This window comes from Mustela nivalis, assembly GCF_964662115.1.
Source record: "Mustela nivalis genome assembly, chromosome: 8".
Taxonomy (NCBI): Eukaryota; Metazoa; Chordata; class Mammalia; order Carnivora; family Mustelidae; genus Mustela; species Mustela nivalis.
This window is the reverse complement of record NC_139027.1, coordinates 122,963,886-122,989,209: the sequence shown is the minus strand read 5'-3', so window position 1 is coordinate 122,989,209 and position 25,324 is coordinate 122,963,886. Positions and strand designations below refer to the sequence as shown.

The 25,324-nt window shown below is 38.8% G+C and overlaps 1 protein-coding gene and 1 long non-coding RNA gene across 3 annotated transcripts in view; one reads left to right on the top strand and one right to left on the bottom strand.

Moving 5' to 3' along the window:
• LOC309872295 overlaps nucleotides 1-6,696 on the bottom strand; it is a 35,301-nt gene extending 28,605 nt beyond the window's left edge. The window contains exon 1 of the long non-coding RNA XR_014315770.1: nucleotides 6,614-6,696. This is a non-coding gene — a long non-coding RNA (uncharacterized lncRNA). The remainder of the gene's footprint in view (nucleotides 1-6,613) is intronic.
• The window catches only part of RBL1 (RB transcriptional corepressor like 1), a 76,347-nt gene that overhangs the window by 35,779 nt on the left and 15,244 nt on the right, over nucleotides 1-25,324 (top strand). For both annotated transcript variants that reach the window (XM_082746219.1, XM_082746220.1), the window contains exons 12-18: nucleotides 4,809-4,946; nucleotides 6,637-6,801; nucleotides 9,936-10,068; nucleotides 12,460-12,726; nucleotides 13,635-13,846; nucleotides 22,687-22,863; nucleotides 24,921-24,992. In XM_082746219.1, coding sequence (XP_082602345.1) covers nucleotides 4,809-4,946; nucleotides 6,637-6,801; nucleotides 9,936-10,068; nucleotides 12,460-12,726; nucleotides 13,635-13,846; nucleotides 22,687-22,863; nucleotides 24,921-24,992 — 1,164 coding nt within the window. The remainder of the gene's footprint in view (nucleotides 1-4,808; nucleotides 4,947-6,636; nucleotides 6,802-9,935; nucleotides 10,069-12,459; nucleotides 12,727-13,634; nucleotides 13,847-22,686; nucleotides 22,864-24,920; nucleotides 24,993-25,324) is intronic.

Below are 25,324 nucleotides of genomic sequence, written 5' to 3'. Positions count from 1 at the left end.
TCAGTATATAAGTTTCTATGAATCAACATGAAAAAGGCTAACAAACATCCTCAAAATGAGGAAAGGATTTGCATACTTAGAAAAGGAAATAACATAGCATTTAAGACAGGAAAAGGTGCTCAACCTTTCTAAAAAGAAAAAAAAAAAAGCAAACTTAACCACTGAAAAAAACATTTTTTAACCTCTTCAATTGTCAAAAATCCTAAAGTTTGAAAATGCTTCAGTGACTCCTCATTTCAGAATGAAGCCAAACTCTTTGTCATGGCCTACCAGTCACTGGGAATTTGGGTCTGGTCCTTGATTTAACTTCTTTTCCTTCTGCCTTTATTTGCTTTTTCATCCTCCCCTAGTCATCCTGGCCTTCTGGTGCTTCCTGGAATACCCTAGGCGACCCTATGCATTATGACTTTTGAAATGCCTATTTCCGTTGCCAATAATAATCTTTCCCCAGGTCTGCAGAGTTAACTTCCTTACTTCCTTCAAGTCTGCTCAAATATCACCCCCAATGAAACCCAGAAGCACTACACTCCTGATTCCTTAGACCCTGATCATTCTTTCCAGAACATATTCCAGCTTCTAACATACTCTATGATTTTATGTTTATTTATACTATGTATTATTATGCATTACATTATTTTTGTCCTCTGCTAGAAATATAAACCTTACTAGAGAAGGGATTTTGGTTTATTTCATTCACTGATGTGTTGTAATCACCTAGAACACTGCCTGAATCCAATAAATATTTGTAGAGTTAATGTCACATTGTGCTGGCAAGGTGGTAGGGAGAAAAGCTGCCCTTACATCTCTGGGGGGTAAAACTGTTATTATTTACTCCATAAAAGTCATTTGGCAATATTTTAATTTGAAATGACAAGTGACATATCCTTCAACCTGGCAATTGCACTTTTAGAATTTTCTTCTGAAGACACATTTGACCTTGTGTGAAATACACATATCTGTAGTTACTGTAGCACTTTTTATGCCAAAGTTTGGAAATTAATCTAAGTGTCAATTATTATAACAAGTAAAATGAAATCCTGGGCAGGAATAAAGAATGAGAAAACTCTTTTTGGAGTAATATAGAAAAATCTCAAAGATATTAATGTGCAAAGTGTAGAAAATGCAAGGGATATAGAACACTATAATTTGTGGAAAAAGGGAAGAGAATACACATATTTTCTCATAAATGCATAATTTTATTTTAGAGATCTAAGAAACTGGTAGCATGATACCTTCAGGGAGGTGAAGTGGATGGCTGGGAATATATATATATTTTTAAAGATTTTATTTATTTGACAGAGAGAGATCACAAGTAGGCAGAGAGGCAAGCAGAGAGAGAGAGAGAGAGAAGAGGAAGCAGGATCCCTTCTGAGCAGAGAGCCCAATATGGGACTCGATCCCAGGAACCTGAGATCATGACCTGACCTGAAGGCAGAGGCTTAACCCACTGAGCCACCCAGGTGCCCCTGGCTGGGAATATTTTATAACTTCTGAACTTTGAAAACATATGTACTACAATTTTATTTTTAAATTTTTTGTAAAGATTTTATTTATTTATTTGACAGAGAGAGATCACAAGGAGGCAGAGAGAGAGGAAGGGAAGCAGGCCCCCTGCTGAGCAGAGAGCCAGATTCGGGCCTCGATGTGGGGCTCTATTCCAGGACCCTGGTATTAGGACCTGAGCTGAAGGCAGAGGCTTTAACCCACTGAGCCACCCAGGCGCCCCTCTTTTTCTGTTTTAATCTTTGTCTTTCAATTGGAGGATTTCCTCATATGTTGGCTTATTCTTGGATATCCACATGTATTTGAATAAAAATTAAACGTTAATAAACCCTTATGGTCACTGAGCAGTTTGCTTCAAAGCTTTGTATGTAAGAATGAGAATGTAAGTCCAGCAGTCTCATGTGACCATGTAGTATTAGGGATCTTCAACTCTTGGTGTCTTTTTTAAGATTTTATTTATTTATTATAGTGAGAGCGAGCACGAGCAGGGTGAGGGGCATAGGGAGAAGCAGACTCCCTGCTGTGCAGGGAGCCCTATATGGGGCTCAATCCCAGGACACCGGGATCATGACCTGAGCTGAAGACAGACACTTAATTGACTAAGCCACCCAGACACCCAACTGTTGGTATTCTTTTCTTTTTTTAAAGATTTTTTTTTTAATTTTTTTTTTTAATAAACATATATTTTTATCCCCAGGGGTACAGGTCTGTGAATCACCAGGTTTACGCACTTCACAGCACTCACCAAAGCACATACCCTCCCCAATGTCCATAATCCCACCCCCTTCTCCCAAACCCCCTCCCCCCAGCAACCCTTTTTTTTTTTTTTTTTTGACAGAGAGAAATCACAAGTAGATGGAGAGGCAGGTAGAGAGAGAGAGAGGGAAGCAGGCTCCCTGCTGAGCAGAGAGCCCGATGCGGGACTCGATTTCAGGACTCTGAGATCATGACCTGAGCCGAAGGCAGTGGCTTAACCCACTGAGCCACCCAGGCGCCCCACTGTTGGTGTTCTTAATGTTCTGAAATATTTCTGTTTCGGTAGAGAAGTATCTGCTCATCTCTTACCTGAACATTGGTATTGTGGAGTAGAGCAAAGAAGGGAAGCTTGGTCTCACAATGCAGTATGCAGACTTTCACATAAAACAAGTCTCTTCTATGCCTGGTGTTCTCAAGCTCCACGTCTCCCTAATTCAGAATGGGGCTTGAGTGGGGACTTGAGTTCTAACTACAACAAACTTTCAAATCATCCATTCACATTAGCCCCTGCCTAATCTCTACTTTCCATTCTATCTATACCCTCAGTTGCTGTGTTTTACCTAGGTTGTATGGAACAAATTCATTAATTCTAAGTGTCTCTCTTGAGGCCCTTGTTTGACCATCCTACTTTCTACTAGGTAATTTGTCATGTACTCTAGTTTGTAGTTACAGCTGACTTCTAGTTTATCCAAGGTAGTTTCTGTTTCTTATTCTCTTTGCTGATTTGGCATGATACTTGAGGAAGGATGGTGACAGACACTTTTTTAAATAAAAATTTATGTTAAATCTTTCCCCTCCTTTTTTTAAGGATTTATTTATTTACATTTAGAGTGTGCCCATGTGTGGGAAGTCGGGGGAGGGGCTGCGGTTTGAAGGAGGAAGGGCAGTGGGAGAGAGAGAATTTCAAGCACACCCCCACTGAGCGTGGAGCCCAACTCAGGACTTGATCTCAGGACTCTGAGATCATGACCTGAGCCGAAGCTGAGAGTAGGATACTTAACCTACTGAGCCACCAAGGCCCCAGCTTATGTTAAATCTTAAACTCAGTGGTAAGCAACGGAGAGGTAAAGGGGAAAAAACTCAATTTCTCACCTAACATTAAACTGAAATGTATCACTTGTATTCGTGACTTCTGATTTTTTTCAATTTTAACTACTACTAACCAAAAAAAAAAATTTTTTTTTTAAGATTTTATTTATTTGACAGAGAGAGATCACAAGTGGGCAGAGAGGCAAGCAGAGAGAGAGACAGAGAGAGAGAGAGAGAGAGGAGGAAGCAGCCTCCCTGCGGAGCAGAGGGCCCGATGTGGGACTTGATCCCAGGACCCTGAGATCACGACCTGAGCTGAAGGCAGAGGCTTAACCCACTGAGCCACCCAGGTGCCCCCCAAAATGTTTTTTAGACAGAAATTCCAAAAGCTAAAAATGATAAGATTAATGGGCTTCTTGGATAAGATTTCAAAAGTACCAACAATAAAAGAAAAAATATAGGACATCATCAAAATTAAAAGTTGTAGTTGTATTTACAATACATAAAGGACTCCTCTATAATTCAGTAATAAAAATAACCCAATTAAAAAATAGGCAATGGGGGGCACCTGGATGGCTTAGTGGGTTAAAGCCTCTGCCTTCGGCTTAGGTCATGACCTGAGCTAAAGGCAGAGGCTTTATCCCCAGGTGCCCCAGGACTTTTATCTTCTTTATAAAATACTTCTCTGAACTTTTAAAAAGTCTTAGCTATGACATTATACCTTTGATTTTATTGTTTTGATTTACAAATGTTTATGTTGGGTTGCCTGGGTGGCTCAGTGGGTTAAAAGCTCTGCCTTCGGCTCAGGTCATGATCCCAAGGTCCTGGGATCAAGCTCTGCTCCGCAGGGAGCCTGCTTCCTCCTCTCTCTCTGCCTGCCTCTCTGCCTACTTGTGATCTCTTGTCTGTCAAGTAAATAAATAAAATCATTTAAAAAAAAATTTTTTTATGTTGACGAAACAGTTGTCCTAAAACTGGTATTTAAACAAATGGAACCAGGGGCGCCTGGGTGGCTCAGTGGATTAAGCCGCTGCCTTCGGCTCATGTCATGATCTCGGTGTCCTGGGATCAAGCCCCGCATCGGGCTCTTTGCTCAGCGGGAGCCTGCTTCTCTCTCTCTCTCTGCCTGACTCTCCGCCTACTTGTGATTTCTCTCTCTGTCAAATAAATAAATAAAATCTTTTAAAAAATAAATAAATAAATAAAATAAACAAATGGAACCAAAGGGGAAAAAAAATTGAACTAATCCTGATGCTTCCACTTGATGGGAATATTGACTGTTTTATTACTTCAAAGCAGATTGTTGTGTATGCCTCATTTAAATATAAGATTTACCATTGAGCAAGATTATATTTTTTAAGAAAACTCTTATCAGTTTGAGAACTCATGTTTTTATCTTTGATAATCTGGTACAATATAATGTACAGAGATTATTTTATCTTGTTTCTATAGTCATCTTTATAGAATGGCAAAGGCTGAAATTGCTGAGAAATTCTAAACTGTTTTTTCTGTTCTCCAAGGTTCTTTTAGAGCAGGATATATTTCATCGTTCCTTGATGGCCTGTTGTTTGGAAATTGTGCTCTTTGCCTATAGCTCACCTCGTACTTTCCCCTGGATTATTGAAGTTCTCAATTTACGACCATTTTATTTTTATAAGGTGAGATGAGAGCTGCAGTAACACTTAATGTTACCTAGTGTCCTAATTTAAGACTGGTGCCACTATTATTCTTATTGGTATGATTTAGTTAATATTTTGTCATCTGTGCTACTTTCAAAGTATTGATAGGAAGGTTAGTTTGAAGAGTTAAATTTTTATACCTAAGATATGCCTAAAGTTATGGAAAATGCAGATCATTGGAAAGCTTACCCATTTGAATTGCTGACCGAGTGGGGTTTAAATATTTTTTTAGTGACTTAAGGAAAATTGCTTCTGTATATTTGCTTCAATGTTGATGCGTATTTTCACATTTTTCCTTTAGGAAGTTAAGGTAATTTTATTTAGGACAATGTTGTTTTTGACCTTATCTGATAGCAACTCATTTTTATTTGTAATATGCATTTTTTTAAAAGATTTATTTATTTATTTGACTGAGCGATAGAGAGAGAGCACAAGTAGGCAGAGCAGCAGGCAGAGGGAGAGGGAGAAGCAGGCTCTCCATTGAGCAGGGAGCCCAGTGCAGTGCTTGATCCCAGAACCCTGGGATCATGACCTGAGCAGAAGGCAGCGCTTAAGCAACTGAGCCACCCAGGCGCCCCTGGAACATACTTTTTTCATTCAAAAAGTTAAATGCCTGGCGCCTGGGTGGCTTAGTGGATTGGGCCTCTGGCTTTGGCTCAGGTCATGATTTCATATCCTGGGATCGAGTCCCGCATCAGGCTCTTTGCTCTGCAGGGAGCCTGTCTCTTCCTCTCTCTCTCTGTGCCTGCCTGTTTGCCTACAGGCAAATAAATAAATAAATTCTTAAAAAAAAAAAGTTAAATGCCTTTGCTTTTTAACCACATAAATAATACATTCTCCTTGAAGAAAAACAAGAAGATATATAAACATAAATATTAAAACCATACATTATAATCCTAATTATAAATAATAATCACTTAATACTTTTTTTTTTTTTTAAGTATCATTTGATAGAGACACAGCGAGAAGGGGAATACAAGCAGAGGGAGTAGGAGAGGGAGAAGCAGGCTCTCCACTGAGCAGGGAGCCCGATGCGGGGCTCAATCCCAGGTCCTGGGATCATGACCTGAGCCGAAGGCAGACACTTAATGACTGAGCCACGCAGGCACCCCTCACTTAACGCTTTTGTGTATATACTTACAGAGTTTGTTCTAGGATTTACTCTTATTAAAATGGAATTATATAAAATTATATTTTAATATGTTATTTTAAATATTTTATTTAAGTTACATGTTATATATAAATATGTAATATAAATATGTAATATATAATATAAATATGTTATATATGTTATTTTTAATACGTTATTCATTCTGTTCTTTGAGCTATTGGGAAAAATAGTCTGAGAATGAGCAGTAAATTTAAAATAGCATAGGAAGTGGAACCCAAGACCTGAGTTCTACCACTACTAAGTTGTTGACCAGTTTCTACCGATAATTGCCTTATTTTTCCATGTACACAAAAAGCATAAGAAGCAGAAATGTATGTGAAAGTATTTTGAAGAACTTCAGAACTCCTTTGTAAATTAAAAGACATTAATAAGCCATTGAATCGTGGTTCAATGGTATCATTGGTTCTGTGTCATCATAAAACCAAAGCTAGTCATACATGCAAGCCCAGTATACTAATGACTGAGACTATATTACCTTTTCAATTTTCTCTTTACCAGGTTATTGAGGTGGTGATCCGTTCAGAGGAGGGACTCTCCAGGGATATGGTGAAACACCTGAACAGCATAGAAGAACAGATATTAGAGAGTTTAGCATGGAGTCATGATTCTGCACTGTGGGAGGCTCTCCAGGCTTCAGCAAACAAGGTTCCTACCTGTGAAGAAGTGAGTCAGGGCAAGAGTGATAATCAGAGTCAGGGCAAGGGTGATAATCATTTAAAAAATAACAGCTGTAAAAAAAAATAAATAAATAAAATAACAGCCGTATTGAGATATAAATCACATACCATACAATTCATCCATTTAAAGTATACAATTTAGGGGCCTCTGCCTGGCATAGTCGGTAGAGCATGAAGCTCTTATTCTTGGAGTAGTGAGTTTGGGCCCCACATTGGGTGTGGACATTACTTCAAAACAAAACAAAAAAACCCAAACAAGGTATGCTTGGGTAGCTCAGTCAGTTAAGTGTCCAACTCTTGATTTCAGCCCACATCATGATCTCAGTGTCCTGCTCAGTGGGGAGTCTGCTGGAGATTCTTTCTCTCTCCACCCATTTGCATGCAGCCTCTCTCCCAAAAAATAAATAATTTTAAAAACATACAATTTAGTGTTTAGTACATGCATATATAGGTGCAGCCATCACCTCAATAAGTAATTGTACCTATTAGCTGTCACTTTCTTATCCCCCTTCCTCTCCCTAGTCCTAAGCAACCAGTGATCTACTTTCCATCTTTATTGATTTGTCTATTCTGGACATTTCATATATGTGGAATCATATAATGTATCCTTTGTGACTGGCTTCTTTCACTTAGCATAATGTTTTCAAGATTCATCCATGTTATAGGATATATTAGCACTTCATTTCTTTTTGTGGCTTAATATTCCATTGCATGGATATATCATTTCATTCCTCCGTTTATTAACCAATAGACAATTGGGTTGTTTCAGCCTTTGGCTTCTGTGAATAATGCTGCTGTGAACATTCATGCACAAGTTTTGTATGGACATAGGTTCTTATTTGTGGGGGGTATATATCTAAGAATGGAATTACTGGGTCATGTAATAACTCTGTTTAACTCCAGTTTGGGGGAACTGTCAGACTCTTCTCAAAGTGGCTGCACCATTTAACATTTCCACCATCAGTGTATGAAGATTCCAATTTCTTCATATTTTCTCTAACAGTTACCTTTATTTTTCCCCCTAATTTTCCCCCCTTATCTTTGTTATTCTAGCCATTAGTAGGCATGAAGTAATAGCTCATTGTGATTTCTATTTACATTTCCCTGATGGCTAATGATGCTCAGTGTCTTTTCTTTGGAGTAATATCTATCCAAATCCATTGCCCATTTTTTTTTTTAAAGATTTTATTTATTTATTTGACAGAGAGAGAGCTCACAAGTAGGCAGAGAGGCAGGCAGAGAGAGAGGAGGAAGCAGGTTCACTGCGGAGCAGAGAACCCGATGCAGGGCTCAATCCCAGGACCCTGGGATCATGACCTGAGCCGAAGGCAGAGGCTTTAACCCACTAAGCCATCCAGGTGCCCCCCATTGCCTATTTTTTAATTGGGTTATTTTTATTACTGAATTATAGAGGAGTCCTTTATGTATTGTAAATACAACTACAACTTTTAATTTTGATGATGTCCTATATTTTTTCTTTTATTGTTGGTACTTTTGAAATCTTATCCAAGAAGCCCATTAATCTTATCATTTTTAGCTTTTGGAATTTCTGTCTAAAAAACATTTTGGGGGGCACCTGGGTGGCTCAGTGGGTTAAGCCTCTGCCTTCAGCTCAGGTCGTGATCTCAGGGTCCTGGGATCAAGTCCCACATCGGGCCCTCTGCTCCGCAGGGAGGCTGCTTCCTCCTCTCTCTCTCTCTCTCTCTCTCTGTCTCTCTCTCTGCTTGCCTCTCTGCCCACTTGTGATCTCTCTCTGTCAAATAAATAAAATCTTAAAAAAAAAATTTTTTTTTTTGGTTAGTAGTAGTTAAAATTGAAAAAAATCAGAAGTCACGAATACAAGTGATACATTTCAGTTTAATGTTAGGTGAGAAATTGAGTTTTTTCCCCTTTACCTCTCCGTTGCTTTTTTTTTTTTTTTTTTTTTTTTGACAGAGATCACAAGTAGGCAGAGAGGTGGGCAGAGAGAGAGAGAGAGAGAAGCAGGCTCCCTACTGAGCAGAGAACCGACGCAGGGCTCGATCTCAGGACCCTGAGATTGTGACCTGTTTAACCCACTGAGCCACCCAGGCTCCCCTGTGTTGCTCTTTTGTAACTGATTTTTAATCCTTATTTGCTTTTCTGTGTCTTCTTATACTGCATGAAACCTGAGAATTTTTCTCTAATTCCAAACTACTGGAAGGACTATCCAAGGGCAGAAAGAACTAAAAAGGAGATGATTTTTATTTTTTAAGATTTTATTTATTATTTGACAGAGACACAGCAAGAGAAGGAACACAAGCAGAGGGAGTGGGAGAGGGAGAAAACAGGCCTCCCACTGAGCAGGGGACCCCACATGGGGCTTGATCCCAGGATACTGGGATCATGACCCAAGCCAAAGGCAGAGGCTTAACAACTGAGCCACCCAAGCACCCCAAGAAGATGATTTCTTGAAATCTCTCTCCCGTGCATCTTTGGACTTTTGTAGCAAATTGGGATTAACTGGGCAATCTTCAGTATTCATCAATATCTTCATTGTAGAATCCCTTGGGAAAGTGAAAAAAAATCTCTCTGAACTTGAAGAAAGAGGATTTGGGTTGAAGCCCTTACTCTATTATTTAATAGTAGTGCATCCTTGGGCAAATTTCCTATTTTGAGCCTGTTCATTTTTTGTTTTGTTTTTTTTTAAGATTTTATTTATTTGAGAGAGAGTGACAGAGAGAGAAAGAGCATGAGCATGGGGGTTGCGGAGGGAGACACAGACTCCCCGCTGAGCAGGAGTCTGATGCCAGATGTGATTCTGGGACTCTGGGATCATGATCTGAGCTGAAGGCAGTCACTTAACCAACTGAGCCACCCAGGCACCCAAGCCTCTATTTTCTTATCCTTAAGTGGAAATAGTACCTACCTAATCAGTTTGCTTCTACAAGTAGTCAATAAACTTCAGTAGATCAATTATAAGATTGAAATATATTTAACAGCATTAACTATTGAGCACTTAATGCAAGTTGTTCTATTTTGTGAACAAGAAAGAGAAGAAATAAAACATTTAAAGTAGTTAAAAAGACTTTTTTCTCATTTTCCGTGGTTTTCATTAGTGGGTATATCAATATGTAAAGCAGAAGGTTTTGTTTTTCACAGGTTATATTCCCAAATAACTTTGAAACAGGAAATGGGGGAAATGTACAGGGACATCTTCCCATGATGCCTATGTCTCCTCTAATACATCCAAGAGTCAAAGAAGTTCGGATTGACAGTGGGAGTCTTCGAAGGGGTAGGTTCTACATGGGGAAAACAGTGAACAAAATAACAAAGATAATTTTCTCCGAGAAGATATCAAGTCTTGCTCATATATTATTATGAAATCTAATTTCTTCATCAGGATTTTTTTTCTTCATCAGGATTTAAAAGGGAGCTTATAAAAAGAATTAAATCAGTCAGGTCACGATCCCAGGGTCCTGGGATCAAGCCCCGCATTGGGCTCCTTACTCAGTAGGGAGCCTGCTTCTCTTTCTCCTTCTCCCTCTGCCTGCTGCTCCCCCTGCTTGGGTGCTCTTGCTCTCTCTCTCTCATATAAGTAAATAAAATCTTCAAAAAAAAAAAAAAATTAAAGGGGCATCTGGGTGGCTCAGTCAGTTGAACATCTGAGTCTTGGTTTCAGCTCAAGTCATGATCTTGGGGTCCTGAGATAAAGCCCCACATCAGGCTCCACGCTCAGCATAGAATATGCTTGTCCCTCTCCCTCTGCTCCTCCAGCCATTCATACCCTCACTCTCTCTCTCTAATAAATGAATGAATAATATAAATGAATAAATAAATGAAAACTTTAAAAAAAATTTTTTTAATGAAAAAATAAGAAGGGAGTAATAAGATTTTTACTTTTTTTTTTTTTTTTTAAAGAAAGAGAGAGAGTGGGGAGGGCATTGGAGGGCCAGGGGAAGAGGGAGAGAGAGAACCTCAGGCAGCACAGAGCAGGATCTGGGGCTCTATCTCACAGCCCTGTTTCTCTGATTTTTAATTTCTATATTTTAAATTGCCATGTTAATTGTGGAAAGAGTATTTTAGCCTTTTAATAAACACATAACTTTTCTTTTTCTGGGATTTTATTTGTGTAAGGGGGAGGGACAGAGAGAGAGAGAGAGAGAGAAAGAATCTCAAACAGATACCACACTGAGCCTGAAGCCCAACACAGGGCTTGAGCTCATGACCTGAACCAAATCAAGAGTAGGATCCTCAACTGAGCCACCCAGGTACCCCAACATACAGCTTTTCTTTTCTTTTCTTTTTTTTTTTTTTTTTAAGATTTTATTTATTGGGGCTCCTGGCAGGCTCATTGAGTTAAACCTCTGCTTTTGGCTCAGGTCATGATCTCAGGGTCTTGGGATCAAGCCCCAAGTTGGGCTCTCTGCTCAGCAGGGAGGCTGCTTCCCCCTTTCTCTCTCCCTCCCTCTCTGCCTATTTGTGATCTCTCCGTCAAATAAATAAACAAAAATCTTTTTTAAAAAATCATTTTATTTATTTATTAGAGAGCAAGCCTGAGCTGGGGGAGGAGGAGAAGGGCAGAATGTTGGGCTTTCTCCTCGGCGGGGAGCCTGCTTCCTCCTCTCTCTCTCTGCCTGCCTCTCTGCCTACCTGTGATCTCTGTCTGTCAAATAAATAAATAAAATCTTTTTTAAAAAAATTAAATTAAATTAAAAATAAAGAGGCACCTGGCTGGCTCAGTTGGTTAAGTGTCTGACTCTTGAATTTTGGCTCTGGTCATGATCTCTGGGTCGTGAGATTGAGTCCTGCTTCTGTTCTGTGCTAGGCATGGAACCCGCTTGGGATTCTCCTTCTCCCTCTCCCTCTCCTTTTGCTCCTCCCCGCCCCATGTGCCTATGCTTGCTCACTGGCTTTCTCTCTCTGGCACATGCTCTCTTGCTATCTCTCAAAAAAATAAAAGCATATCGTATTCCTGTAAAGAAACAATGGGTTGGGGAAAGTAAGGATTATAGAAAAAGATATAGGGTTCTGTGGTTCTAGGAGAACCTTTGCACCTGGTAGAAGGGGAAGGCTTCTCCTGTGGAAAGAGCACTGAAAATAGATATAAACTATAACTTTCTTTTTGATCAACATACTACTGCCAACCCTCAGATTAAGGCAAGCTAAACAGAATCATATCACCTTTACTCATCTTTATCTTCTAGAGGACTCATAAAAGATGACTGTGTATCTTCTAAATCAGAAAGCCATAGTACCTTAAACTGCTTAAGTATGGGCGTGTGGGAGGAGACAAACTGTGAACCAAATTACTGATTTACCTTCTTCTTAGATGTTATTTACTAGGTAAAACTGGGAGATAGGAGCTAATTGGACTATTTTAATTTACTGGTCACCTCATTCTACCTTTTAGCTTCTACTATACCCTTAATGTTTTGCTCCTTTAATAGTAGGCAGAGGTTCAAGAAACCAAGAAAATGAGCCATCATAATTTTCACATGTAATGGCATTTTTCATGCCTCTTTAACTAGACTATATTCCATGAAGACAGAAGCCATGTTATTTACTGCTGAATCCCTAGGGCTTAACATAGTAACTCAAAGTCTCTATTTGTTGAATGAATGAACCTGATTTATTATTTTGGAATATGTATCAAACTTTTAAAATTTATTTTTCTCTCTATTAGATATGCAACCATTGTCTCCAATTTCTGTCCATGAACGCTACAGTTCTCCTGCTGCAGGGAGTGCCAAGAGAAGACTTTTTGGGGAAGACCCGCCAAAGGAAATACTTATGGACAGGATTATAACCGAAGGAACAAAATTGAAAATTGCCCCTTCTTCAAGCCTTACTACTGAAAATATATCAATTTCCCCTGGGCAGAGTCTTCTAACTATGGCCACAGCCATAGTCACAGGAACAACGGGACATAAAGTTACAATCCCTTTGCACGGTAACATTTTAATGCATTTATTTTCTATTTTTTCTTAGTTGATTAAGATTTGTCTTGTTGGATTGGATCACATGGCATTTTTTAATCAGTTTCTTTTGAACCTATACTGTTTTTTAAAATTTATCATTTTAGAGTAGTTTTAGGTTGAAAGCAAAATTGAGTTGGTATAGAGATTTCCCATACACACAAACACACACACACACACACCCTTCATCACCATCATCATCCTGCACCAGAATGGTATATGATGAACTTACATTGACACATCCTTATCACCTCAAGTCCATAGTTTACATTATGGTTTACTCTCGCTATTATACATTCTGTAGTTTCTCTGTTTAATGACACATAGCCACCATTATAGTATTATACAGAATAGTTTTGCTGCCATAAAAATCCTCTGTGCGCTACCTTTTGTTTCGTTTTGAACTTACACTGTTTATTGAGTTTTAACATTTTTTAAATATACAACCCTTGGGGCGCCTGGGTGGCTCAGTGGGTTAAAGCCTCTGCCTTTGACTCAGGTTATGATCCCAGGGTCCTGGGATCGAGCCCTGCATCAGGCTCTCTGCTCAGCGGTGAGCCTACTTCCCCCCACCCCCGCTTCCCCCCACCGCCCCCCCGCTCACTCTGCCTGCCTCTCTGCCTACTTGTGATCTCTCTCTGTCAAATAAATAAAATCTTTAAAAAAGAACTCAAAAGTTCAAAAGAAAAACAATATTGTTTCAGAGCAGAAATAGAAAACAAGAGTGCTGTAACCTAGAATTACTATTTTTGTGGTTTTCATCTCCTTTTCTAACCTATTCCTATGTTTATACACATAGATAGATTGATAGATATAATTGACAACCTTTCTGGAACACATGCTGCTTATTTCTAAAACTGAAAACTCTTGCTTATACATTTAGGTATCGCAAATGATGCTGGAGAGATCACACTGATACCAATTTCCATGAACACAGCTCAGGAGTCCAAAGTCGAGAGTCCTGTATCACTTACTGCTCAGTCATTAATTGGTGCTTCTCCGAAACAGACCCATCTGACTAAAGTGCAAGAGGCACATCCAACTGGAATAAGCAAACCAAAGAGAACTGGGTCTTTAGCACTGTTTTATAGAAAGGTATGTGATTTTATGGCATCCAAAATATCTCATTTGGGGTGTGTGGCTGGCTCAGTGGAACCTGGGACGCTTGATCACAGGGTTGTAAGTTCGTGCCCTATACTGGATATAGCGATTATTTCAAAATAAAATATTTTAAGGGGTGCCTGGCTGGCTAAGTCAGTTAAATATCTGCCTTCGGCTCAGGTCATGATCCCAGAGTCCTAGGATTGAGCCCCACCTCGGGCTTCCTGCTCAGTGGGGGTCTTGCTTTTCTCCCTCTACTGCTCCCCTGCTTGTTTGTGCTCTCTCTCTGTCAAATAAGTAGATAAAATCTTTTTAAAAAGTAAATAAAGGGGCGCCTGGGTGGCTTAGTGGGTTAAAGCCTCTGCCTTCGGCTCAGGTCATGATCTCAGGGTCCTGGGATCAAGCTCCACATCGGGCTCTCTGCTCAGTGGGGAGCCTGCTTCCTCCTCTCTCTCTCTCTGCCTGCCTCTCTGCCTAATTGTGATCTCTGTCTGTCAAATAAATAAAATCTTTTTAAAAAATAAATAAATAAAAAGTAAATAAAAATAAAATGATCTCATTTAATCAGTGCAAGAAAGATTGAGTAACAGCAGCTTTAGTCTCCTTTTTTGTGTGGTAAAATATACATAAAATTTACCATTTTAACCATATTTTAGTGTACAGTGAAGTATCATTAAGTACATTCACATTGTTGTGCAGCTTTCACCATCATCCAGCTCCAGAACTTTTTCATCTTCCTACACTGAGAATCTCCTCCACTTAAAATAATTCCCCATTCCTCTTCCCACCACCAGCTCCTAGTAACCACCATTCTACTTTCTGTCTCTATGAATTTGACTACTCTAGGTACCTCATACAAGTAGACTCAAATAATAATTATATTAATATGGTAAGTTTATTAATATAATTATTAATGTAATATTTTTAAAAATATTTAATATTTTTTAAAATATTAAAATATTTTAATATTTTAATTTATTAAAATTAAAATTTATTAAAATAAAATATTTTATTTTAATTTTTTATTTATTTGAGAGAGTGAGTGAGAAAGAGCATGACAGGAGAGAAGGTCAGAGGAAGAAGCAGACTCCCTGTGGAGTTGGGACTCCGATGTGGGACTCGATCCTGGGACTCCAGGATCATGACCTGAGCCTAAGGCAGTTGCTTAACCAACTGAGCCACCCAGGCACCTAATATAATATTATATTAAACAGATTTATTCCACTTAGTGTAAGTCTTCAAGATTCTTCCATGTTGTAGCATTGTTCAGAATTTCCTTCCTTTTTAAGCCTGAATAATATCCCATTGTATATGTATACCACATTTTGTTTATTCGTTCATCTGTAGATGAACATTTACAGTGTTTCTACTTATTGTGAATAATGCTGCTATGAACATAAGTGTACAAATATCCAAGTGTCTGCTCTCAGTTCCCTTGGTTTATACCCAGAAGTGGAGTAATAATTCTGAATATAATTTTTTGAGAAACTACCATACCATTTTCCACAGTGCCTGCTCCATTTTATATTCCTGCTACAAATACATGGGTTTCAATGTTCTCCACATCCTTGTCAACACTGTTTTCTGTTATTTTTTATAGTAGCCATGCTAATTAGAATAAAGTGGTATCTCATAGTTTTGATTTGCATTTCCCTAATTATTAGTGATGTTGAGCATCTTTTCATGTGCTTGTTGGCCATCTATCTATCTTCCTTAGAGAAAGATTTATTTAAGTCCTTTGCCCATTTTTTGCTTGAATTTTACTATTGTTGCTATTGAGCTGTAGTTAATCCTTTATATATTCTGGATAGAATCCCTTATCAGATTTATGATTTGCAAATGTTTTCTCCCATTCCAAGGATTGCCTTTTCACCATATTGATAGTATCCTTTGATGCACAGAAGTTTCTAACTTTAATGAAGTTCAATTTCTCTGTGTTTTGTTTTACTGTCTTTGCTTTTTGTGTTATATCCAAAAAATCATCTACCGTTCCAGTGTCATGAAGCTTTTCCCCATCTTTTCTTCCTAAGAGTTTTATAGTTTTAGCATTTGTGTTTAATTCCTTGAACCATTTTGAGTTAATTTTGTATATGGTCTGAGGGGAAGATCTAGCTTCATTCTTTTGCATCCATTTTCTCAACACCATTTGTTGAAAAGACCATTGTTTCTCCTTTGAATGTTCTTGGCACCATTTTCATAAGCCATTTTACTTATGGGAGGGCTGATTTCTGGGCTCTTTTTTAAGCATTGTCCTTTTAATGTCTGTCTGTATGCCAGTACTATGCTGTTTTGATTACTGTAACTTTGTAGTAAGTTTTGAAATTAGGAAATATGAGCCCTCCCAACTTTGTTCTTTTTCAAGATTATTTTGGCTATTCAGAGTTCCTTGAGATTCCATATGACTTTAAGGATGGATTTTTCTTTTTCTTTTCTTTTCTTTTTTTTTTTTTTTTAATTTTTATTTATTTATTTGTCAGAGAAAGAGCACACACAAGCACAAGCTGGGGCAGCAGCAGGCAGAGGGAGAAGCAGGCTCCCTGCTGAGCAAGGATCCCAATGCAGGACTCTGGAATCATGACCTGAGCTGAAGGCAGACACTTAACCGACTGAAGCCACCCAGGCATCCCTAGGATGGATTTTTCTATTTCTGCAAAAAACATCAAGGAGATTTTGATAGGGATTGCATTGAATCTATAGAATCCTTTGAATAGTGTTGACATCTTATTACCATTACTAAGTCTTCCAGTCCATGAATATGGGATGTCTTTCCATTTATTTGTGTTTGGGTTTTTTTGGGTTTTTTGTTTTGTTTTGTTTTTGTTGTTTTTTAGTTAACACAGAGTGTTTTATTATTTATCTTTAATTTCTTTCAGCAGTGTTTTGCAGTTTTCAATATATACTCTTTTACCTCCTTGGTTAAGTTGATTACTAAGTTATTTTATTCTTTTTTTTTTTTTTTTAAGATTTTATTTATTTATTTGACAGACAGAGATCACAAGTAGGCAGACAGGCAGGCAGAGAGAGAGAAGGAAGCAGGCTCCCCGCGGAGCAGAGAGGCCGATGTGGGAATCGATCCCAGGACCCTGGGATCATGACCGGAACCGAAGGCAGAGGCTTTAACCCACTGAGCCACCCAGGCGCCCCTTATTCTTTTTCATGATACTATAAATACAATCATTTTCTTAATTTTATTTTTGGATTGTTTATTGTTTGTAGTATAGGAATGAAATAGATTTTTTTGTGATTTTTTTTTTTCTAAGCTTTTATTTATTTATTCGAGAGAGCATGAGCAGGGTTGGAAGAAAGGGAAAGGGAAAGGGAGAAGCATACTCCCCACTGAGCAGGGACCTGATGCAGACCTCTATCCCAAGACCCTGAAATCAACACCTGAGCTAAATACAAATGCTCAACCAGATGCCTCTGTTATGAATTATTTATTTATTTAAGTAATCCTACACCCAACACAGGACTTGAATTTATAACCCCAAGATCAGGAGTCACATGTTACACTGACTGAGCCAGCCAGGTGCCCCTGTATGATTTTGTAGTCTGCAACTTTGCTGAATTTGTTTATTACTTCTAACACTTTTGGGGGGATTCTTTACAGTTTTCTACACCATAAAATCATATAATCTACAAACAGATGACTTTACTTATTTTCCAGTTTTGATGTTTTTTATTTCTTTTTCTTGCCTAATTGCTCTGGCTAGAATTTCCAGTACTGTGTTGAAAAGAAGTACTGAAATTGGGCATTCTTGTCTTGTTCCTGATCTTTTTTTTTTTTTTTAATTTTATTTTTATTATTTTTTTTTTAAAGATTTTATTTATTTATTTGACAGACAGAGATCACAAGTAGGCAGAGAGGCAGGCAGAGAGAGAGAGAGAGAAAGAGGGAAGCAGGCTTCCTGCGGAGCAGAGAGCCCGATGCGGGGCTCGATCCCAGGACCCTGAGATCATGACCCGAGCCGAAGGCAGCAGCCCAAACCACTGAGCCACCCAGGCGCCCCGTCTTGTTCCTGATCTTAAAGGAAAAGTTTTCTTTGTTTTACTTTAAGTATGATGTTAGCTCTGGATTTTTCATATACGGCATTTATTATGTTGAGGTAGTTTTCTTCTATTCCTAGTTTGTTGAGTGTGTTATGAAAAAAAAAAGGATTTGAATTTTGTCAGATGTTTTTTCTGCCTCAATCGAAATAATCTTTTTCTTTCTTTAAGATTTTATTTATTTATTTTAGAGAAAGAGAGCGCTTAGGCAGAGTGTAGGGGGTGGTGGGAGGAGAAAAGGGAGAAAGAGTCATAAGCAGACTTCACATGAGCACAGAGGCCCATGCAGGGCTCGATCCTGTGACCCTGAGAATGACCTGAGCTGAAGCCAAGAGGTGCGCTCTTAAACCAACTGTACCACCTAGGTGCCTCTGTCCTACTTGTTTTTAAAGCACTGTCAGCTTCTGATAAGAGAGACAATTTAATCAGGTTTTATAATCAAACATGACATGTCTGTGAAATAAATTCCAGAACTGGAAGATATCTCTCTAGTCTACTCCACAACTTGGCTGGCTCGTCCATTCTTAAGAATTGTAAAGGGGGACGCCTGGGTGGCTCAGTTGGTTGAGCAGCTGCCTTCGGCTCAGGTCATGATCCCAGCGTCCTGGGATCGAGTCCCACATCAGGCTCCTTGCTCAGCAGGGAGCCTGCTTCTCCCTCTGCCTCTGCCTGCCACTCTGTTTGCCTGTGCTCGCTCTCTCCCCCTCTCTCTCTCTGATAAATAAATTAAAAAAAAAAAAAAAAAAAAAAAAACCTTTAAGAATTGTAAAGGAAAAAGAAGGTACTATTTTTCAGGGAGTTTTAGCATTGTGACCAGGGTTTAGGACTTAAACATTTTAAGAAATTAATATTTTTTTCTAAATTATCTTTGATGCAAATTTATTTCCTCTAGTCTTTTTTATCATAATTCTTGAAAACTTGCCCTTTTCTGTTCTTCCCTCTGCCTCCTCCACTCTACCTCACCAAATCCTATCTCCCCCTTGTGCCTAAGGCTTTTTTTATTCTTTTTTAAAGATTTTATTTATTTATTTGACAGAGGTCACAAGTAGGCAGAGAAGCAGGCAGAGAGAGAGGGGGGCTAGCAGGCTCCCTGATGAGTAGAGAGCCTCCTGCAGGGCTCGATCCCAGTACCCTGAGATCATGACCCGAGCCGAAGGCAGAGGCTTAACCTACTGAGTCACCAACTAAGGCTTGTTTTATTTTATTTTATTTTTTTAAGATTTTATTTATTTATTTGATAGAGATGACAAGTAGGCAGAGAGGCAGGCAGAGAGACAGGCAGAGAGACAGGAGGAAGCAGGCTCTCCACGGAGCAGAGAGCCCAATGCAGGGCTCAATCCCAAGACCCTGGGATCATGACCCGAACCAAAGGCAGAGGCTTTAACCCACTGAGCCACCCAGGTAGGTGCCCCCTAAGGCTTGTTTTAAAAACAGAGTTGGAAAATGCAACTTTTTTCCCATTTACTCCCTATTTTTAATGTTCAAAATGACAAATTTTGATAATCTAAGATTGACAGAAATAAAGCTTTACGGGCACCTGGGTGACTCAGTGGGTTAAACCTCTGCCTTTGGCTCAGGTCATGATCTCAGGGTCCTGGGTTCGAGCCAGGGGGACCTGGGTGGCTCAGTCAGTTAAGCATCTGCCTTCAGCTCAGGTTGTGATTCCAGGGTCCTAGGATTGAGTCCTACAATGGGCTCCTTACTCAATAGGGAACCTGCTTCTTCCTCTGCCTACCACTCTCTCTACTCTTGCACACGGGCTTGTCCTCACTCTCTCAAAAATATATATATGTATATTTTATGGGGCTCCTGGGTGGCTCAGTGGGTTAAGCCTCTGCTTTCAGCTCAGGTCATGATCTCAGGGTCCTGGGATTGAGCCCCACATCAGGCTCTCTGCTCAGCAGGGAGCCTGCTTCCCTTCCTCTCTCTCTGCCTGCCTCTCTGCCTACTTGTGATCTCTGACTGTCAAATCTTTTAAAAAAATTTTTTTTAATTTAAAAATTTTTAATTTAATTTTTTTTAATTTTTTAAATAAATAAAGCCTACTTGATATAGATTAGAAGCTAGAAAAATTTTATCCTAAAAGTTAATAGGATCTTTGTCTGTAAAGAGCATAATTAGGGGCGCCTGGGTGGCTCAGTGGTTTGGGCCGCTGCCTTTGGCTCTGGTCATGATCTCAGGGTCCTGGGATCGAGCCCTGCATCGGGCTCTCTGCTCCACAGTAAGCCTGCTTCTCTCTCTCTCTCTCTCTGCCTGCCTCTCTGCCTACTTGTGATCTCTGTCAAATAAATAAATAAAATCTTTAAAAAAAAAAAAAAGAGCATAATTATCCATGTCTCTAGTGAATTCAAAATAACCCTTCCCTGAGTAAACTGCCGATATTATCTATGCTGAATTCAGTGTGATACTGGTGTTCTGTGCCAGAATGGAATTTTCTGTGAATTTTTTGTTAGAAAACTTCCAGTGGGGTGCTTGGGTGAGTCAGATGGTTAAGCATCTGCCTTTGGCTTAGGTCATGATCCCAGGGTCCTGGGATCAAGTCCTGCATCAGGCTCCCTGCTCAGGGCCTATTTCTCCCTCTCCTGCTCCCCCTGCTTATGCTCTCTCACTCTCTCAGTCAGATAAATAAATAAAATTAGGGGCGCCTGGGTGGCTCAGTGGGTTAAAGCCTCTGCCTTCAGCTCAGGTCATGATCCCAGGGTCCTGGGATCGAGCCCCACATAGGGCTCTCTGCTCAGCGGGGAGTCTGCTTCCTCCTCTCCCTCTGCCTGCTTCTCTGCCTACTTGTGATCTCTGTCTGTCAAATAAATAAATAAAATCTTAAAAATAAATAAATAAATAAATAAATAAATAAATAAAATTAAAAAAAAAAAAGAAGAAGAAGAAGATGACGACAACTCCCAGAGTATGTTTCTTTAATTCATTGGATCAACTCTGTAAAAGACACTTAACAAGTATTATCTAATTATATATTATTTTTAATTTTTTTTAAGATTTTATTTATTTATTTGACAGAGATCACAAGTAGGCAGAGAGAGAGGAGGAAGCAGGCCCCCTGCCGAGCAGAGAGCCCAATGTGGGACTTGATCCCAGGACTCTGGGATCATGACCTGAGCCCAAGGCAGAGGCCTAACCCACTGAGCCACCCAGGCGCCCTATTTTTAATCTTTTTAACTACGACTATATATTTCATTTCCTATCACAAATACAAAGTTCTAGCATCTTTCCCACTGCTCTGACCCAAATGGATTCTTTTTATCTCTTGGCCTGCTGGACCAGAAATAAGGAGATAGGATACAGAAAATGAGTTTCCTATAAAATTAATCAGTTGTGGCTTTGGAGTCAACCACTTGTCTTTCTGTCAGATTAGTGTATTGGATAGCTTACATTTGTTTTTAAACTCTAATCTGTGGATTATATTCCTGCCAGAGATACTTTTATATAAGGAATACCTGACTCTTTTCATTATTTTTCCCTGAACATTTAAATTTAAAGACTTAGCTCAAACAGAGTAGTGTGATTTAGGAATACCACAGCAGGGTACCAGTTTTTAAAACAGTAAAACATAATTCTTTTTGGGTGATTCGAAACCATTTTAGAATCTTGCAGAACCTTCAGGTCATTTGCATTAGTATCAGTTCATATAAAGATTGTAAAAATGAGAGGCTCGTGGCATTGAACTGAATTTACTCTGATGTACTTAGAAACAACAGAAACAAAAAACTTGGTATTTCATTTACTTCAGTAATACATTTATATGCTTGTAAAAACAACGTAGAATAGGAAGTTTCTTAAATGGTTTTGCGCTTTTTTTTTTTCTAAATTTCTTTTTTAAAAAAATTTATTTATTTATTTGACACAGAGAGAGAGCATACAAGCAGGGGGTATGGCAGAGGAAGAGGGAGAAGCAGGCTCCCTGCTCTATCCCAGGACCTTGGGATTATGACCTGAGCTAATGGCAGATGTTTAACTGACTGAGCCACCCAGGTGCCCCAGGGTTTTGCTTTCTGACTCATTCTTGAAATCAAACATTTTAGCCCTTGATTGTTGTTTTTTTTTAATGATCCTATTTTTAAGTAATCTCTACACCCAGCCTGGGGCTTGAACCCACAACCCCACAATCAAGAGTTGTATGCTCCACCAACTGAGCCAACCAGGCACCCCTATTATCTGACATTTTAGACTTTCTAGCAATTTTATCTAAACAAAAAAAGGTGAGGGGGGGATTTCTGAACACTTGAAAAATTATGTATTCATTATGGTTATGATGCAAGTAGATCTTGCATTTTAGTGTTTCTTACTTCACATAGATGACAGCATAGAAGACATCTTTTCCAAAAGAATTTTTTTAAATGGTTTTCTAAAGAGAATTTTGTTTTAATCTACAGTCTTCTGGGATGCCTGGATGCCTCTGTTGGTTAATCACCTGCCTCTGGGTCAGGTCATGGTCTCAGGGACCTGGGATCAAGTCCCACATCTAGCTCCTTTCCCAGCAGGGAGCCTGCTTCTCCCTCTGCTTGTCACTCCCCCTGCTCGCTCTCTTTCTCTCTCTCTGACAAAATAAAGAAAATCTTTTAAAAATATTTAAAAAATAATAATAATCTATAGTCTTCTGTCATAGCAGTGAACTAGTACTATAGAACAGAAATTGTATGTAATTTTAGATAACATTTATCAACAACCTAGGTATTTGTTAATCTTGGCCTGAAAGCCCATGTTCACAATAAGAGATAAATTAGAGAAATTATTTACTGGTTTTTATTGCATCATTATACTACCTTCCATCTTAGGTCTATCATTTGGCAAGTGTACGCTTACGTGATTTATGTTTAAAATTGGATGTTTCAAATGAGTTACGAAGGAAGATATGGACGTGTTTTGAATTCACTTTAGTTCACTGCCCTGATCTGATGAAAGATAGACATTTGGATCAGCTGCTCCTTTGTGCCTTTTACATCATGGCAAAGGTAATGTATAAGCTGGGGGAAGCTCTTTGTTCTAGTTACCCATTTTTGAAGTATGTAGTGAAAATCTATTGCACTTGATTATTATTTTGCTTTAAATGCTATATGCCAACACTGCCCACCATTGTTAATTAGTAAATTCCAGCCCCTACATCTATTCTCTGGACTCTATTTTGCTTTATAATAATCAGCTTTTCCACATCATAAGAATACACTGGTTATAAAATTGGAAAAGGTCTTAGAGATCATGTGTACTACGTGGCTCTCCATATATTCCTGTGAACAATGCTATTTCCACTCCCATCCCTGTGATACCTCTCATCTAGTACTTTACAGTAAATGATCACTATGTTATAGACTGGTAGCCTAGGCCTAGAGCTGAAAGTTACTTGTCAAAGTTACATAATTAATAAGTGGCAACCTAGGATTTCTTATTTTATAATTTAATGAATTCATAATTCATAAAATAGCTTCTATAACATTGCTCTCTAGGGATTTGTTGCACCACCTCAGAAGAGCATTTTACATTCTAGTTGCTACAGCGTTGAATGTTTCCAGTCATAAAATAACATACCTTACTTGCTTTTTAAAATTCTGATGTATCTGAAACAATCACCTATAACTTTGGTCTGGACCATATTGGCCACACTGGCAGTCCTAAGTACGTGTACATAGTTAAGACCTAATTTTTAAGCTTTTTGAGGCAGAGAACATGTTTTCAGACTCCTTTTTTACTCCTCTCTCACAATGCCTTTTTAAAATCTCTATACAAAATAAGTATTAATAAATGTTATTAACTAATCATTTGTGTTTTCCAGAGAACTATCATAGTTCAGGCTTTGCCATTTCTAGCTCATCATAGAGAACAGATTTAGTGCTAATGGACTTCAGTGAAGCAGAGGGAAGGAATAACTTAAGTAAACTTTATAATAAATAAGCCAGAAAGGATACTTTATGGATCACCAATGTAGGCAGCCACAGACTGGGCTAGAGTCAAGAGACCAAACCAGGCCCCGACTCGTGCCTCCTGGAAGCCCAAGGGTTAATAACCCCATGAGTGAAAAGTTGAGTAGCGCTTGAGAAAGGACCTGAGCTATGGATCCTAAGACTCGCTGATGTGGTTGCCTGCATGTGCTAATCTGGAATGGGCAAAACAGGCCTGCTCATTAAATCATTGTGGGAATGTGCTGTCCTTGCATGGGCCATAAACTATGTCTTAAGTTACTTTGAAGTTAGTGTATCTGGTTTAGGAGTTATCTGAAGACAGAGACCACTGGCATCAGAGGGACTACTATTAGTCCTTGGGAAATAGATAATAGGGAAGCTTGAAGGTTTTCTGTGCATGTTGCAAGTTCTTTAGTAATCAGCTAAAAATACATACTTCCTTATAGTTGTTTCTGTTAGCTATATAATGCTTCACAGCCTTGAATAAAATTGGCACTGCTTGGACATCATCCACTGTGTCCCTCCTGTCCCCATCTCTTTACGTCTCGTCTTTGTCTCACCATCCTCTTACCCTCTCGACCCTGGTCATGTCGCTCTGGCCGCGACACACCAATCCATTTTCTTCATTTTGGCCCCCACTGTAACTTTTCTGTTATATAAGCTGTCCTAAAATGTTAAAAACCTCATCCTATAATATCTGCTCAGTTTTCTTGCAATCATTACAAGACATTTTCTGTCCTTTAGTATGTAGTTAATTTACTTTTAAGTAAGTAATTTAAAAGCTAATAACATCAGAGACTACAGGGTATGCAACAAATCTGAGTTTTCTTCTATCATTCTTCTTATAAAAAGAAATGCATTTTCAGTAGAGTTACACCATAACAATATCAGTGCTTTTGATTAATGAAACTATTAGCTGAGTCCCCACAGGCCACAAAGCCTGAACTTTGAAGGTAGTAAAAATCATAAATGGTAGTAGTTTTTAGTCATGGGTTGGCCTGGGGTTAATGGCTTTCTGCAAGACTGCTCTCAATGCCAACCTGTAATTGAAGTTTTTGTTCAGAGCCATATTTCTTCTAAGAGCAATTGATAAATGCAATATTTATTTTCCTTAGGTAACAAAAGAAGAAAGAACTTTTCAAGAAATAATGAAAAGTTACAGGAATCAGCCCCAGGCTAATAGTCATGTGAGTTACATTATTTTTCCTCCTGTCCAAAAATAGATTTGTGCTGTTTCTCTGTTGACAAGTCATACAAAAGGTAAACTTCTTTTACAGTTTTACTATACTTTAGATTTTTTAGTTTAATGCATACCATTAAACTCTAAAGACAGTTTTAGTAAAAGCCAGGAAATTGTCTGACACATCCATATATTTGCGTATACTTCTTACATGTTCTCCTATTCCATTTGCTCATTTGTACAATGGGGACATTTGTCACAAAAAATTTGATGAGGCACACCTGGCTGGTTCAGTCGGTAGAACATGTGACTCTTGGTCTCGGGGTCATGAGTTCAAGC